Source organism: Theropithecus gelada, chromosome 20 (assembly GCF_003255815.1).
Source record: "Theropithecus gelada isolate Dixy chromosome 20, Tgel_1.0, whole genome shotgun sequence".
Lineage (NCBI taxonomy): Eukaryota > Metazoa > Chordata > Mammalia > Primates > Cercopithecidae > Theropithecus > Theropithecus gelada.
Window position 1 is genome coordinate 73,725,101 of NC_037688.1, and position 16,919 is coordinate 73,742,019.

The 16,919-nt window shown below is 48.4% G+C and overlaps 1 protein-coding gene and 1 long non-coding RNA gene across 4 annotated transcripts in view; one reads left to right on the forward strand and one right to left on the reverse strand.

Annotated features, from left to right (window-relative positions):
* Positions 1-715, reverse strand: part of LOC112614055 — a 5,373-nt gene extending 4,658 nt beyond the window's left edge. The window contains exon 1 of the long non-coding RNA XR_003117036.1: positions 528-715. This is a non-coding gene — a long non-coding RNA (uncharacterized LOC112614055). The remainder of the gene's footprint in view (positions 1-527) is intronic.
* The window catches only part of USP7 (ubiquitin specific peptidase 7), a 72,802-nt gene continuing 55,889 nt past the window's right edge, over positions 7-16,919 (forward strand). Inside the window, exon 1 of one of the 3 annotated variants that reach the window (XM_025370177.1) lies at positions 7-213. In XM_025370177.1, coding sequence (XP_025225962.1) covers positions 135-213 — 79 coding nt within the window. In that variant the 5' untranslated portion in view covers positions 7-134. Of the gene's footprint in view, positions 214-7,353; positions 7,427-16,919 lie in introns of those variants that run through there. The other 2 variants (XM_025370176.1, XM_025370179.1) reach the window with 2 other exon arrangements.

Consider the following 16,919-nt stretch of genomic DNA (forward strand, 5'->3'; position numbering starts at 1 on the left):
ACGACGCGCGGGAGGAGGAGGAGGAGGCCGCCCCGCCGCCGCCGCCGCCGCCGCCGCCCCGGCTCGCCGCCGCCCGCCAGCCGGGCTCGCAGCCCCGGCCCCCGGCCGCAGGCGAGGCCCAGGCCGCGGCCGACATGAACCACCAGCAGCAGCAGCAGCAGCAGAAAGCGGGCGAGCAGCAGTTGAGCGAGCCCGAGGACATGGAGATGGAAGGTGAGACCTGCGGGCCGGCCGCGGCGGGGCCGGGGGGCGCCTTTCATTGTGGCCGGGGGAGCCGCGGGAGCCACGCGAGGGGCTCGCCATCTTTAACCAGGCCCCGGGCGGCCGCCGGGCCTCGGCCTGGCCTCCCGGCCCCGGCCCGGCGAGGCTGCAAAGTCATGCCGGGTCCGCGGGTGACGGGCGGCCGCCGGGGCCCCGGCCCCGTGCATTGTCCCGACCCCACGTCCGCCGGGCCTCCCCGGCACAAAGCGCCCGGAGTTGTAAAATTCGAACGCTCCGGCCGCGGAGGGACGGAGGTGTTTTCTCACCCAGGTTGGGAGGCGGGCTCCGGGGACCGTCCCGGTTCTGGGGCGTCCGGTTGGATCTGGTCTGGCTGGGGAACTCCTGATCTCCCCGGGCGCGGGGCTCGCCCGCACCTGCTCTGGTCCGCTCCCCCGAGGGCGCGCCGTGGCTCGGAAGCGCTCCTCCAAATCACTTTCTAACAGCACTGCCTAGCGTCGGGCTTACATTCTAAAACACCTGCAAGGAACGCAGATGTTGTCAGGCTTTGGACTGGCCCAGAGTTCTGATCCGGGCGCTGTTGGTTTCCGAATCCACCTGTTTTTCTGGGAGTTTGGTACCTGGCAGTGTGTGGTGCAGCCAGCATCCGGCCAGGTGTGCGCTTGCAGCCGTGCGAAAGCCCCGCCGCACATGGCTGCCTGCATCAGAATCAAACCTGACTCGAACGGTAACTCGGTTTTCTGCCGATGTGGCAGTAATTTTCCAGGGCACTGTAGTTTGAGGTATAGAGTCTTGGTTATAAAGGTTGGATGTAAAGAACACTGTAAAGAGAAGGGTGTTGGATTTACGGAGTTGGTCATTGGAAGGCACTTTTTCTCCTGGCCCATTCCACTGAAACAAAGCAAAGTCCGAATGGTCTTTAAAAAGTTTTCTTACCTACGTGACGGGTTCAGGCTGTCGGGAGTCAAATGGAGGCCACCTGAATGAGAAGGGCGTGGAATGCTTTATTCTAGTTTTACTTTTAGCAAGGGATCTTGGGTTGCGTCAATGAATGAAGCTCCAGGGGAGCTCAGGAAAAGCAGTGTTTAGTCCTGTGCGGTGGCTCCAAGTGTGGGGCGCTGCACACCGGTTGGTGGGAACACTTAAGCGTGACTGGTGTTCCCCTCTGTATGACTTACTGCCAGTAATTGGATGGTCACTGAAAAAATGGCTGGCCAGGTTGCAAATGGCAAAGTGGCTGGGATTCTGCACTAGGCACTCCCCAGTGGTATTTATCAGTGGCAGTAATGGGGAACAGAAGAGCGTAGTCCACGCCAAGCACTGGGTTATCTGTTTCACTTGGCCCCAGCAAAGCAGCAACTTTGCAGAGCGCCTGGTATGTGTGATTAAACCGAATAACTGAAAAGATGTACATTGCTGAGAGAATTTTGTGTATTCCTTTTGTGCTGTATTTTGCAGCCCATCCAAAACATAAAAAAGGTTGCTTTTCAGTTTCCTTTTCAAATGGTACCCGATGAAGACGAATATCCAATAACACGAGCATATGGATTTCCCATGACATTGTCCTGCTGCTTTCCAGGTGTCTTTGGACACCAGTGAGAATTAATAAACAGAGACATTACTGTAGAGCCTGTGTGTTACAGACCTGTATCTTTGGGAAAATGACCAGGTCCACAAATTTCAAGGTCTTTGCTTTTTTTTTTTTCTTGTGAGACAGAGTTTTGCTCTTGCTGCCCAGGCTGGAGTGCAGTAGTGCACTCAGCTCACTGCAACCTCCGTCTCCCGGGTTCAAGCGATTTTCCTGCCTAAGCTTCCCAAGTAGCTGGGATTACAGGCATGTGCCACCACGCCTGGCTACTTTTGTATTTTTGTTAGAGACGGGGTTTCTCCATGTTGGTCAGGCTGGTCTCGAACTCCTGACCTGAGGCGATCTGCCCTCCTCGTCCTCCCAAACTGCTGAAATTACAGGCGTGAGCCACCGCGCCTGGCTGGTCTTTACCTTTAGAAGGCTAGAGGGTGTTGAAGTTTTAGAAATTCAGCAGTCTCCATGCATGTTTTCAAGGCTACTTTCTTTTCTCATAAAATGAAGCTTTATTTTCATATTACAGTTTGTATTGGAAAGGTAACCCCAAGAACAGTTAATCTGTAAATTTACCAGAATCTCAAATTGGGTGGCAGTGGTTTTAGTTACTAATGCTGATTGCATAAAGTTAAGAAACTCCTTTCTTCTGACTGGGCGTCTGTTTCCATTTCATTATCGAGAAGGTCCCTTGTCTTGTCGGGAGCACATGAGGCTGTGGACAAATAATAGTGCCCTGTGAGTACCCACTGGTGTGTGGTTGAAAAAGCTACTTGTGTCTTACGCCATCTATTTCAGCCTTCCCAATCCTGAAATGCAGCCTTACGATTGATGGAATGTGACTTAGGACCCGAAAGAGTGAGAGAACACTTCTGTTAAAAAGCCAGAAGGGTGGAATTTAGCGGACTCTGGTTGGCTTCATGGACCAGGCTGTGAGTGGGGTCCCGGTCAGAGCTAGAGACTTGCACCTGTTTAGTGTCTGCCCCGGTGCCTAAAGAACCAGCAGCTGGAAACTGTCAGGGTCTGAACAGCTTGAGGAAGGGAAGGCTTTGTAAACCTGGAGCATCCTGCCTGTGCCTCCTGGGCAGAGTGGTTTCGAAGGAGCCTGGGAGACTGGTTCGGTTGGTTGGTTTTTCTCTATCAATATAGGTCAGTGTGAGTTTGGTCTCCGGCCTCACATTCTTGGGGTCGCGTTTGCTTTTGAGTGAACTCTGCCACAGCCCTTGGATATTCACTGGAAAACAGCAGTGCTCTGGAATAGTTATTTTTAAAATGCCCTGAGCAGTTAGGAAAGTGATGAAGGGTAAAGTGCGGAGAGGGAAGAGGTGAGGGGCCTGATGCAGTTTGCTGGGGTTGCAACCACACACTGCCTGTGAGGCCTGAAGCAGCCAGTTGCACGTTTCTAGTTGGAAGGCAGATAGAGCTGGGGAGGTGGTGGTATGATTAGGTCTGGCTGCGAATAAGGTTGCTTGGCAGTGTATTATTATTTGCTAACTTTGATGGCCATGGAGGTCTAGGGGCTGAAGGAGTGACTTGCATGGGTCTCTGCCCTCTGAATACTCGATGGTCATCGAATGGTCCGAATGGTCCCTGTAGACGCTGTTGAATCAACAGGAAATTTTCCGGAGGCCTTGTTTCTGCATACAAACTGTTTTTTCCGTGGTGTGGTTCTTCTGCCCGAGTGAGCAGTCTCTCTTTCAGTGTCGGCTCTGAGAAGAATGGGATAGATGTTAGACTTTTGTATGACACTTAGACTGCTGCTATTAGGAGCAAATTAATGGGTCAGCTGCAGCTTCTGAAAAGAATTGATCATAGGCTTCTGTGTTTTTTGTTACAGGGGTGGTGGTGGGTCTCTTCCAAACTTGTGCAGTTACTTTTCTGCTGAAGCATGTTTGGGAGTAGAAAGTGACTTCTCTTGAACACACCCAGCCAGATAAACTTGTGCTGTTCTAATTTATTTTAACTAATAGAAGATTCTTTCAAATAGCACTGTAACAAGACAAAAATCAAATATTTCAAGGGTGTCGATTTTCCTTATGTTGACTTATGTTGCTAAGATAATTCTTTGCAAAGTTACAAGATGAACATCAGCTCAGAGAACCCAGTAGAGAAGAAATTAGGCCAAACCTAGCATCTCACTCTGATGTGAGCATGTCAGGTTTTAATGATTCAAAGTGATTCCCCAGGCTCCAGCTCTCCTGATTCTTTCAGGCTGCTGATATCCTCATTATAATTTTTTCTCTACAATCAAATGATCGATACCAGCAAATGTAGGAAGAAGGTATCCTTTTTTTTTTTGAATTAGTGTTTTGGAAAAGGAGAAAGAGGTCATTAAGTTAAAATTCATGGTAGGACAGACTGTGGTGGCTAAGGCAGTCTAGATTTAGAGCCATGCCTGGGTTTGAATCTGGGTTTTGCCATTTGATTGCTGTGGTACCTAATGCGCATTGCTTAAGCTCTTGGTTCCTCAGTTTCTCTATCACTTAAAGGGGGTCACTCATGCCCATCAAGGTTGTTGTGAGACTGGAATCGCCAGGCACATGTAAAGTGCCTGGCATGGAATTTGGAGCGTAGGAGATGTTCAGCGCATGGTGTTGCCTTGATGGTAGGGCTTTCGCAGCCAAGAAGACGTGATACTTAGGTTAGAACTAAAGTGGGGCACACACCACAGGTGGGGCCGTTGAAGATGGGTGCTATGCAGAAAGGGCCCGCAGTAACCATAGCCGATGTGGATTAGGAAGAAACCATCCGGCCTCTGCCTAAGCAATGCTATTCGTGAAATCTTGGGCTTGATGTGCCTGAATAGGGGTTTTAATATTACAGGTGTAATATTTTGAGAACGATTCACTGTATGGTAAAAGTCGAGTGGATTTGGTGCCATTTGCCACTGATGCTTAAGTTTCGTCAGCCTGGTGGCCTTCTGATGATTCTTGCGTGAGTGCTAGAACTCCCTACGAGTGTGGGGAAGTGGAGCACTAGTTAGTGGCAGGAAACCAGGTCCCTGAGTGTCCAGAGGTTGGGAGTCGGCCTTGAACTCTGCCGTCTCTATCCCACATCCTGTTGCCAGGCCCGTTTGACTTTTTCAGACATCCCCTGAAAGCAGGCCCTTGCTGCCTCATGCTGTAACTGTGGCGGTAGCCTCCCTCTTGGGCGTGCTTCCAGCCTGCCCGACCCCACACGCTATGAAAGCTGCTGCCCACAGGACTTCTGTCTGTCACTGCCCTGCTGAAAAGGACTCGGTGTCCGGCCTTCCCTGCAGGAAGTCGCACAGCCAGGGTCTCAGGATGGCCCCAGCCTCCTTGGTGCTACTGACTCCCAGCACACATGCACTTGTGTGGGCACAAACAGGACAGATACCCTAGGAAAGAGGTTCAAAATCCCACCCAGGGGCCACCTTTCCCCTAAGCCTAAAGGTCGCCTCTGCCCCTTGGCTTGCATAAGACCTGTACACTTTTTGCCTCACCTGCTACTGTGCTGGTGGGATGGGCGTTCGGGTGCCTCTTCCACACTGTTGGCTTGTTTGCTCTGAAGGTGACCGTCTTAGTTTCCTTTTTTGTTAAATTTATTTGTGGGAGATGCTCATTCAGGAAACAGTTTTTCAGTGTACTCTGAGAATAAACAGTAGTGCAGGAGATGGCTGGCTAGCAAGTGGCTCTCAGAAAGAGACGCTGAAGCCATAAAACGGTATTGCTTTGATAGGTGATCGTTCAGTTTTATTGCTTTTAACGTTAACGTAATGGTGTGTTTTTGATCCTTTTGGAAGTAAAAGCCCGTTTTCCAGACAAAGACATTGCTAGACTTTCATAAATAACTGAAAATTTCTTTCGGGTATTTTGTTTTTTTTTTTTTTTTTTTTGAGACGGAGTCTCGCTCTGTCTCCCGGGCTGGAGTTGCAGTGGCCGGATCTCAGCTCACTGCAAGCTCCGCCTCCCGGGTTCACGCCATTCTCCTGCCTCAGCCTCCCGAGTAGCTGGGACTACAGGCGCCGCCACCTCGCCCGGCTAGTTTTTTGTATTTTTTAGTAGAGACGGGGTTTCACCATGTTCACCAGGATGGTCTCGATCTCCTGACCTCGTGATCCGCCCGTCTCGGCCTCCCAAAGTGCTGGGATTACAGGCTTGAGCCACCGTCTTTCGGGTATTTTGTAAAGTCTATTTTTGTTACCGTTTTTGTGTTTTTAAATTTTTTTTTTTTGTTTTTTGTTTTTCTTTAAGCGACAGGGTTGCTCTGGCTGTAGTGCGGTGGATGATCATAGCTCACTGCAGCCTTAAAATTCCGGACTCAGGTGATCCTCCCACCTCAGCCTTCCAAGTAGCTGGGACCACAGGGTTGGGGTGACCACATCTGGCTAATTGTTTTTTTTTTTTATTTTAAGTTTTGTAGAGATAGGGTCTCACAATGTTCAAACTGATCTGGACTTCCTGGCCTCAAGCGATCCTCCTACCTGAACCTCTCAAAGCACTGGGATTATAGGTGTGAGCCACCTCACCCTGCCTGTTTATGGTTTTTTGCATGAGTAACAAATAGCGTGGATATCCTGCTTGATTTCCAAGGCAAAGAAGTTTTACCCTGGAGAACAAGAGTTGTAACAACATATTTCTTGCCATGTACCATGACAGAGTTAGATGTTAAATGTCACCTGCTTTAGAAATTGCTTGTTCTGAAGTAATTTGGACTTAAGAAAGTTGGAGGAAGCAGGGTTTTAAGTGTCATGCGTAGGCAAGAAAGTCAGTTATGCCATTTTTCTAGTAAGTTAACACATGCCTCGGCTAATGAGAAGTCAGATGTGTTGAAATTTTTGAAGAGAAGCAGATCTACTTCTGAGGGTTGGTAATTTTAACTTTTTATTTGGAAGTTGGAAACAGTAATTAGTACGTTTCTTGTATGGGGAAATACACCAACCTGAGCCAGAGCAGGGATGCTTCCAGAATTCAGTGATGGCACCCCTGAGACAGAGGCTGGCAAGAACCCAGCATGGGATGGGAAGAGGGGCGTCTGGGAGAAGGCACCCTGAGAAGTAGCGTCGACTTGTCTGTGTTGTGCTGCCCAGAAGGGCTGGGCATGTCTGAGGCTGTGCTGGGAGTCCTGGTGGGTAATGGGGCACTGCCTGCCGAGGGCTGGGCTCTTACTATCCTATGCCTGTGGCTGTGTAAAGCAAAATCTTTTTTTTTTTTTTAAATGAAGTCTCACTTTGTTGCCCAGGCTGGAGTGCAGTGGCACGATCTCGGCTGACTGTAACCTCTGACCCCAGGGTTTAAGCCATTCTGCTGCCTCACCCTCCCGAGTAGCTGGGACTACAGGCACACGCTACCATGTCCGGCTGATTTTTGTATTTTAGTAGAGATGGGGTTTCAACATGTTGCCCAGATAGTCTTGACCTCCTGAGCTCAGGCAATACGCCCGCCTCGGCCTCCCAAAGTGCTGGGATTAGAGGCGCGAGCCGCCGCACCTGACCCGAATTCAGTTCTTAGTACCCCTTAAGGGGTGGAGACACTATTGTGAGGTCGCAGCTGTTCATAGTCGCAGAGATGCCCATGTTTCCTTGGAAGGAGCCCATGTTACCTGCCAGGAGCTTTAACTTCATGAATGTTTGAAACCTGGGAACAAGCGTTGTGGCACATTCTCAAGGTGTTCATTCTCTTTGGGTCGTTGAGAATCTAAAAGCTATTTAGAAGGAGACTCCCTTGTGAAACCAGAACAAGTCATGTGATTTTCCTGCCTACCATAGAAGATTAAAAAATCAGGCCCCTCTGTTTTGATTGCATGCCAGTAACGAAGGTTTCCTGACATCCCGATACTGGGAGGGCAGGGTCCTGTGTTATGTACTAACCTCCAGCTCTTGCAATAAGTTGTTAAACTGGCATCTGGTTGGGAAAGTGTGCTGTGTGAGTTTGATAGGGTGGCCTGTATTGTGGAACGTCGTCCCATCCCAGGGTGTGGCTGCAGGTGTCTGGGTGGTAATCTAACTTCTGGCTGTCTCTCTTACCACCCCATTCACAGTACTTCAGAAGAAGTTGAGGGGAGTGTTTCCAAGGGACACTGTGTGGCATTGCTGTGAATGTGTAGGCTGAGCAAACCTTTCTACTCCGCAGCCCCTTAAAAAAGCTGTAAGCCATTGACCTCAAGTTGCAAGTACATTTCATCAATAAGACTTTGGGGAATAAATTATATTTCATGACTCTTAATTGATCCTGTGCAATTGCTATATATATGTATTTTTTTGTTTTTTGTTTTTGAGGCGGAGTCTCACTCTGTCGCCCAGGCTGGAGTGCAGTGGTACAATCTCTCCTCACTGCAAGCTCCGCCTCCCGGTTTCACACCATTCTCCTGCCTCAGCCTCCCGAGCAGCTGGGACTACTACAGGCGCGCCGCGCCACGCCCAGCTAACTTTTTTGTATTGACTGAAAATAAATACGAATAATAAATCTCTCTAGTGAAAATAAATCTCTCTACTGAAGAGAGAGGGTTTCACTGTGATAGCCAGGATGGTCTCGATCTCCTGACCTCATGATCTGCCCACTTTGGCCTCCAAAAGTGCTGGGATTACAGGCGTGAGCCACTGCACCCAGCTATTTTTTTTTTTTTTGAGAAGGAATCTCGCTCTGTTGCCAGGCTGGACTGCAGTGGCACAATCTCGGCTCACTGCAACCTCCTCCTCGCAGGTTTAAGTGATTCCCCTGCCTCAGCCTCCCGAGTAGCTGGGACTACAGGCGCTCCCACCATGCCCCGCTAATTTTTTGTATTTTAGTAAGAGACAGGGTTTCCCCATGTTGGCCAGGCCTGACCTCGTGATCTGCCTGCCTTGGCCTCCCAAAGTGCTGGGATTACAGGTGTGAGCCACTGCGCCTGGCCATGCAATTGCTATTTTAAAACATGCTTGTGAACCTGGGCGTGGTGGCTCATGCCTGGCATCCCAGCACTCGAGGTGGGAGGATCACTTGAGCCTTGGAGGTCAAGGCCACAGTGAGCTATGATTGCATCACTGCACTCTAGCCTGAGGCGAGACACTGACTGGCCCCAATACTGTCCATCATGTAGAAATGAAAGGCAAACAGATTATTTAAGAAGTGGAAAAACAGCCATACAGAAAGAGAAACTCCAGTTTATTAAATACAACAAATGTAAAACTACGTTTCAGCAGTTATTGTTAGAACAAGCATACGTGGGAAGAAATAAAAGAATTGCAGAAACTGCAGATTCATAGAAAGTGGGTATAGGTGATAAGTAGAGTGACTGGTCCCCACATCACTGTCATTCACCCTGTGGTAGCTGAGCAAAATGTGTGAAACAGCAGTTGCTGTTACTGTTTTTTTATTTTATTATTTTTTGAGACGGAGTCTCGCTCTGTTTGTCAGGCTGGAGTACAGTGGCACGATCTCAGCTCACTGCAACCTCCGCCTCCTGGGTTCATGCCTTTCTCCTGCCGCAGCCTCCCGAGTAGCTGGGACTACAGGCGCCCGCCACCACGCCCGGCTAGCTTTTTTTGTATTTTTAGTAGAGACGGGGTTTCACCGTGTTAGCCAGGATGGTCTCGATCTTCTGACCTTGTGATCCATCTGCCTCGGCCTCCCAAAGTGCTGGGGTTACGGACGTGAGCCACCCCACACGGCCCACAATTACTGTTATTAAACTACGAAAACTTCAAGTGAATACATACTTTCATATTTAGTAAACTTTTTGGCAAGTCTTCATCTCTGTAGAAAACTTCAAGAATGTATCCTATAAACTTATAGCTAAATTGTCTTCCATTGCAAAAAATAGATTCTGGATTTGACTTTGAGTTATGGTTAACAGGGTAATCCTAAAATCTCACAGGCTGTAATGTGGTCCGATTGCCTGTGACCTGAATGCAGTCACGCCTCATGTGATGAGTTTGAGAACACCCAAGCTGCCTCATGCTCTGTTTAGAGAGATGAGCAAGCCCACTGAACACATGTTTGGATGTTGCAGCAGTCAGATTTCTTAAAAAGCCATCTAAGACTCAATCTCCATTTCCTTTAGGTTCCCAGGGGCACCTGTTCAAAGCCTCTGCTTTGAGTGGCACTGCGTGGGGCACCTGTCTTCTCCCCAAGCCCCGTTTCTTACTGTCTTGGTTTCCCCTTGGATCGTAGCTCAGACTTCACTTAGTGGCAGAAGGGGTGGCCTTGGTGTCGTGTGGTGTCCACAGAGGCTGGTGTAGGCTTTCGTTCATCATACGTCTCCTGACTGGCAGGAACTGGGCTGGCTGCTGGGTTATGGTCCCAGCTCTGTCCCCGATGGGACTGCCTCAGAAAGTGAAGGTACCCTGAACACGTGTGCAGGGGAGGGCTTCGGCAAAGCAGCTGTGGTGGTATAGGAGAGACAGGACTGGCTTACCGCGGGGAGGGGGAGCCTCGGGTGAGGCCTCACAAAGAAGGCGACACAGCTGAGTGTGAAAAGAGGAGGTGAGGCCAGGTGTCGTGGCTCACGCCTGTAATCCCAGCACTTAGGGAGGCCGAGGCAGGCAGATTACCAGGTCAAGGGTTCAAGACCAGCCTGACCAACATGGTGAAACCTCGTCTCTACTAAAAATACAAAAAATAGCCTGGCATGGTGGCACATGCCTGTAATCCCAGCTACTTGGGGGGCTGAGGCAGGAGAATCACTTGAACCCAGGAAATGGAGGTTGCGGTGAGCCAAGATTGTTGCCACTGTACTCTAGCCTGGATGACAAGAGTGAGACTCCAGCTTAAAACAAAACCCAAAAAAAGGAGGCGAGTGTGGTCGCAGGCAGGAGGGGTTTAGGAATAGCAGGGTGAGTTTGGGAACTGCCAGACTCTGACTGGAGGTTTAGGGTTTGTGGCTGGCAGAATGATGCCCCCGTCCCCCAAAGGTGCCCATGTCCTAATTGCTGAAACCTGCAGATGGAATTTTGCAGACGTGATTGAATTCAGGATCCCTAGTGAGGAGATGGGCCGGTGTGCCACAGGTGGGCCTGGTGTACTCACAGTCATCAGCGCCAGAGTGAGGGGACCTGAGAAGACAGGGGCAAGGGAGAGCCCAGGAATGGGGCGGCTCTAGGACCTGGAAGCGGCAGGGAAACATTTCCCCCAGAGCCTCCAGAAGGATTGAGCCCTGGCCAGCACCTTGGTTTTAGCCCAGTGAGACCCATTTCAGACTTCCGACCTTCAGAGCTGTGAAAGAACAAGGTGTGTCAACTTACCTGGTTCACCCAGAGCAAGTGGCAGAGCTGGGATTGGAACCCATGTGGTCTGGCTTCACCTTAACCAGTATGCACTGTTGGTCATAAAGTAGCGGTTACTGATTTTTAATAATTAAATGTTAATCATTACTATTTTTTTGGAGACAGGGTCTCCTTCTTGCCCAGGCTGGAGTGCAGTAGTGCGATCACCGTTAACTGTAGCCTCAAACTCCTGGGGCTCAGGCAGTCCTCCCACCTCAGCCTCCCTAGTGACTGGGACTACAGGCACTCCACCCACGGCCAGGTTTTTTTTCTTTTTTGTATAGATGGGGGTCTACTTTTTGATTTAAACACTCTACTGCTTTCATTCATTTTCCTACCTCATCACCCAGAAGTCATGAACTGCAGTTGGGCTTCCCAGTCTGAAGGTTGTGGTGTGGTTCACCACATGCTTTGAATATAGAAAGTAACCCACTGCCTGAATAGGCCAGGGCCACTGATCCACTGCAGGTGGCATTTGGTGGCATAAAAAGACATGAAGCAAAATAATGCACGTTGGTAGAGTTCTTCCTTTGTGAATCAGGTGTTCAGTAACAAGTTTTAATGAGATCTTGAGCTGAATGAATCATTCCTAAAGCAAACCATCCTGGGCTGTATGTGTCTCTGAGTGTATGGAGAGATTTAAATGTGAAAAGGCCTGAGTCTTGTCTCCCAGGGCTCAGGGTGCAGGTGCACAGCATCTCAGCATACCCAGGTCTCTAGATGTGCAGAATTAGATATTACAGCATTTTAGACTTAAGTATAGCCTCATGGGTTCAGGTCCTCAGTCATCCTCATGCGCACAAACCCTCTGCATTTACAGATGAGCAAATAGGATATCCAGGCGCTCTCTCCAAGCCCGCAGAGCTCATCACATGAACCTGGCTGGCTCAGACCCAGGTGGGTGAGCCCCCTGCTCCCCAGGCTGTGTTCTCTTGAAGCCCTGGCCAGCTGGGGTGGTGTCCTTCCTGTTGCCTAAATCACCTAGTTTCTTTAAGACGGCAGCTTTCACAAGGTGGGAGGAAAACTGGGTCAGGGCTACTAGAGGCTCAGGATTCCTTTACTGAGCAGAGGTTGAAAGAAATTAGGTGACTTAAGAGGCCAGTCTCCTTGTTTCATTAACTTGTAGTTAGCTGTGTGGTATTTATTGTTTCTGTGGCGTATTTTGAGTATTTTCCATGTGAGCCTCTTTCCCTGACAGTAGATTTTAAAGATTAAATATGTATATATATATATATACACACACACACACGTATATATATTATGTACATCTTCATAGGCAACTTTGGAAACTATTTAGTTTGTAAAGTGACTGTAGCAGTCAAAAAAACAGTGGCAAGACTACAGTTTTAAATACAGAAATCCTTACTTGGTTTGACTTTAAGTCTTGCCTGTTAAGTCACTGATTGAAGAAAGCAGAAAGAAACGTGGCTTTTTGATCTTAGATTTCTGCACGTGCCTGCTGCTCACACAATGCACGAGAGCTGTGAATTCTTTGGACGTTGCATCAGATCAGTTTTTTTAGTCTGTGCACAAATATTAGCTTGAATGCTTACTGGTCACTAATTGTACATGTGGTTCTCTTGGGAAAAGTAAGACAGGAGATCCAAGTTCTGGCCTCAGGAGTGACGGTGTGCACAGAAACAAATGACACTGAGTGCCCGCTCAGACCACTGTCATGTGCTGGTCAGTGCCTGGGGAAGACATGCATGTAAGCCAGGTGACCCTTGGGTCCCTCGCCAGTAGGACGTGGCCCTCCAGGTGACTGGTTGAGCTTCAGAATGCAGGGCACCCGGGCACATAGCTTCTGAATCTTGGACACTTAGCAGTGCCATGTTCATGGCAGGCAGGGCTGGGGTGGTAACTGAGACTGTTGTCTCTGTCAGTGCCCAGTTCTGTGGGAAATGTGCTGCTGAAAGCTCTGTCCCAGCCCAAGTGATCAAAGTCTTCAGTGTTCTCAAGTTGGGGTTAATTGCCTATGGGTAAGGGGTCTGGAGAGAGGAATAACACGTTAGCACCACACATCTGCATTTACTGTTAATGATCAGTGTTTCATTTGGAAATCAGAAGCTGTTATTTAAAATCTAATTCTGTTTTGATGACATTAAGTCCTATACTTGTTAAAAGAGCTTTTATTTTTTTTAAAATATTGTTTTAATCTTGAGTGTTTACCAGGGAGCACTGGGTCCCATATTTTTTTTTAGAGCAGAAAGTGTCTATTGTGGCCCCTACTCTACAAGCCTAGAAACCAAGGCTCTGAGTGATAAAATTATTTCTAGACCTTGGCTGTCCACTGTGGCAGCCACTAGCCACACGTGGTTGATTAAATTAAATACATAAATATTTGATTTTTTGGTCTCCATGGCCATATTTCATGTGCTCAATAAGTACATGTGGCTATTTAAATAAAATTAAATTGAATAAGATAATAATACCAGTTCCTCTGTCACAACAGCCATGTTTCAAGTGCTCGGTCGCAACATGTAGCTCCTGGCTTCTGTGTTTGGTGGGACAGCACTGCTGTTTAGACAGAGCCTGTGAGTGGGAATTTTCCTTTGCTATTCTAGGGGATAGCAACCCTTAGACCTCCTTGACCAGGATGGTTTAGAATATGGAAAGCCAACCATTTTCATGTAATAACTTCTTAGAAGGAACTTCCCCAAGCTCAGCTTAGGACATCCTTGCTGGTAATCACTGCTTCAGGCCCTAGGGGTTTGGAGGGGAAGCAGAGATGAAGTGATAAGGTGTCTGCCTAAGGAAAGCCAGCATGGTTCAGATAGGTCATATGAGCAAATAATGAGGGCAGAAGATGATGAATGCTCAGAGGTGAGCCAGGTGGGGGCCTGGAAATTGAAGAGCGAGATTGCACCCCAAGAGCAGGAAGGCATGGTGAAGAGGTGGTGTTGTGGTGGGCCTTAAAGTAGGGTTAGGACTTGAGCTCAGGGAATTGGAGGTAAGGATGGCAGTGGCAAGGCTTCTGGGTGGATGAAAATAGAAGCACCGGCTGTCCTGGGCATGTCCATTGTATTGGAATTGCCACATTGTGTTGTGTTACTTTGCTTTTGTACACTAGACTTTGAGGTTGTAAAGTTCAGGGACTGTGCCCCGGGCATTTTCAATGCCTTGAACAGTAGTGTTTCTCCCTACATAGTACCCATTAATCAGTTGCATTGCATTTTTATGTTTTAGTTTCAGTCCAAGTGGAATGTGCCATGATGTTAAATGCTAGTTAACTTTAATTTTACCTGATTTGGTAACAGTTGTAAAGGATTAGATTTGCATCTATGCTTTTTGATAAAATTCGCTAACAATCATGATTTTTAAAATAACTTCATTGAGAGATAATTCACATACCACAATTCACCCATTTAAAGTGGGTCAGTGGTTTTTAGTATTCACAATTGTGTGACTATCAGCAATCAATTCGAGCACATTTTTATAACCACAAAAGGAAACCTTGTACCCATTAGCAGTCACCACTAATCTATGGATTTGCCTGTTCTAGACATTTCATAGACTGTAAGCTTCCCCTCCCTTTGGAGACAAGATCTTGTCACCCAGGCTGGAGTGCCGTGGTTTGATCATAGCTCACTGCAGCCTTAAACTCCTGGGCCCAAGCCATCCTCTCCCATCTCAGCCTCCCGAGTAGCTGGAACCACAGGCACACGCCACCATGCCCGGCTAATTTTTTTTTTTTTTTTTTGAGACGGAGTCTCACTCTGTCGCCCGGGCTGGAGTGCAGTGGCCAGATCTCAGCTCACTGCAAGCTCCGCCTCCCGGGTTCCCGCCATTCTCCTGCCTCAGCCTCCCGAGTAGCTGGGACTACAGGCGCCCGCCACCTCGCCCGGCTAATTTTTTTTTTATTTTTTAGTAGAGACGGGGTTTCACCGTGTTAGCCAGGATGGTCTCGATCTCCTGACCTTGTGATCCGCCCGTCTTGGCCTCCCAAAGTGCTGGGATTACAGGCTTGAGCCACCGCACCCGGCCCCGGCTAATTTTTTTGTAGAGACGGGGTTTCGCTGTTTTGTCCAGCCTTGTTTTTGGCTGCTTTTACTTAGCTTAATATCCTCAAGGTTCATCCACATTGTAGCCAGTGGTCGTTCCCTTTTCTTGCTGAATAATATTCCATCGTGTGGAACTTCACCATGATTTGGCAAAGAGATGTGCAAGTTCTTAGGATTGTGTCATCTGTAATAGGCTTTAGTCAGTATTTTTAAAGGGATTTGAACTTTTTTTGTAGTTAAGAATATGCTTCACTTATCGAGTTAACTGAGGTCCAGGTGTGGCAGCTCATACCTGTAATCCCAGCACTTTGGGGAGCTGAGGTTGGTGGATAGCTTGAGCCTGGGGATTTGAGACCAGCCTGGGCAACATGGTGAAAAGTCGTCTCTACAAAAAATACCAAAAATTAGTCAGGCATGATGGCACGTGCTTGTAGTTCCAGCTACTCCGGAGGCTGAGGTGGGAGGATTGTTTGAGCCCAGGAAGTTGAGGCTGCAGTGAGCTGAGATGGTGCCACTCGTACTCCAGCCTGGGCTGGTGGGAGGGAGGAATCAAGGCCAGTTGAGGGTTCCATCAGGGGAGCAGAACTGTGGGAAAGGGATGCAGGGATTTATTAGTGGGATTTTACTGGACACAGCAGTGGGAGCTCGATTAGCATCTGGGTCTGGTGCCAGAGCTGACTGACGTCTGCAGGCCATGCAGTCTTCGAGAGGTGGTGGTGGGAGTGGGGAGCGAGGCTGTACTGCACTCCAGAGTGCCTCTCACCGTGTCCAAGCCTCCAGGGCAGTCATGGAGCCTAAAGACCTGGGAGGCAGAGAAACCCCTAGGTGTAAGGGCATGTGGCACCTACTTTACTCCTACCTTCTAAATTGCACACTGAGGGTCTCAAAAGTGGGAGCTGTGCAGGGAAGGGCATGGCATGCCCACCTAGCTGAGGCAGCTTGGCACAAACCCACCAGGCAGCCCCACCTCTGGAGTAGCCAAGCTTTTGGTGACAGGATCCTGTCAAAGTCCTAAAAGACTTCACCTGTTAAAGAGCTTTTGATGGGTGGGTTATAGCTACTGTTATTTACCATATAGAAATTAAGGCCAACCTTAAATATTTATTGATTGAAAAACAATAGACGCACACCTGTAATCCCTGTATTTTGGGAGGCTGAAGTGGGTGGATCACTTGAGGCCAGGAGTTCGAGACCAGCCTGGGCAACATGGTGAAACCCAGTCTCTACTAAAAATACAAAAATTAGCTGGGTGTAGTGGTGCATGCTTGTAGTCCAGCTAATCAGGAGACCGATGTGGGATAGTCGCTTGAACCTGGCAGGTGGAGATTGCAGTGAGCTGAGATGGCGCCACTGTACTTCAGCCTGGGTGATAACGTGAGACCCTGTGTGTGTGTGGTGGGGTGGTTGAGGGGGGCAGCGCTGTGGAAAAACAATAAACCAGCACATGGTGATGTTGTATAAAAAATAATTATTTTCCAAAAGTCTGTTGAGAGGAATGGCATTGCTTTACGTTTTTGTAAATTTGTTTACTGTCTGTCTTAATAGAAGACTTCTTACCTGCTTCTGCGTTCAGTCAGATGCAGTGTAATTTAAATTAAGATATGAAGAAAACCCAATCTTACAGAGATACACTGAAAAAAACAGGAGGCATGCTTTGGTAGCCTTTGTGGCTATTTGATACTACAGCAAAACAAGTGGTAGATTAATGGAGGTTAATTACCCCTGTTACATTAAGTTCATTGGTCTGTCATGCACTTTCAGTGGATTTTTTCCGGTTGCATTCATTGGCCATTTGGAAAATACGGATTCATCGTTATACAGGTCTGCTAAATGTTGCCACATTTTGTTATGCAGTTATATTAAGAAATTGAGTTTATATGCCCAGACGTCGGCGTTGTGGGAAACCCTGCTGCTGTTT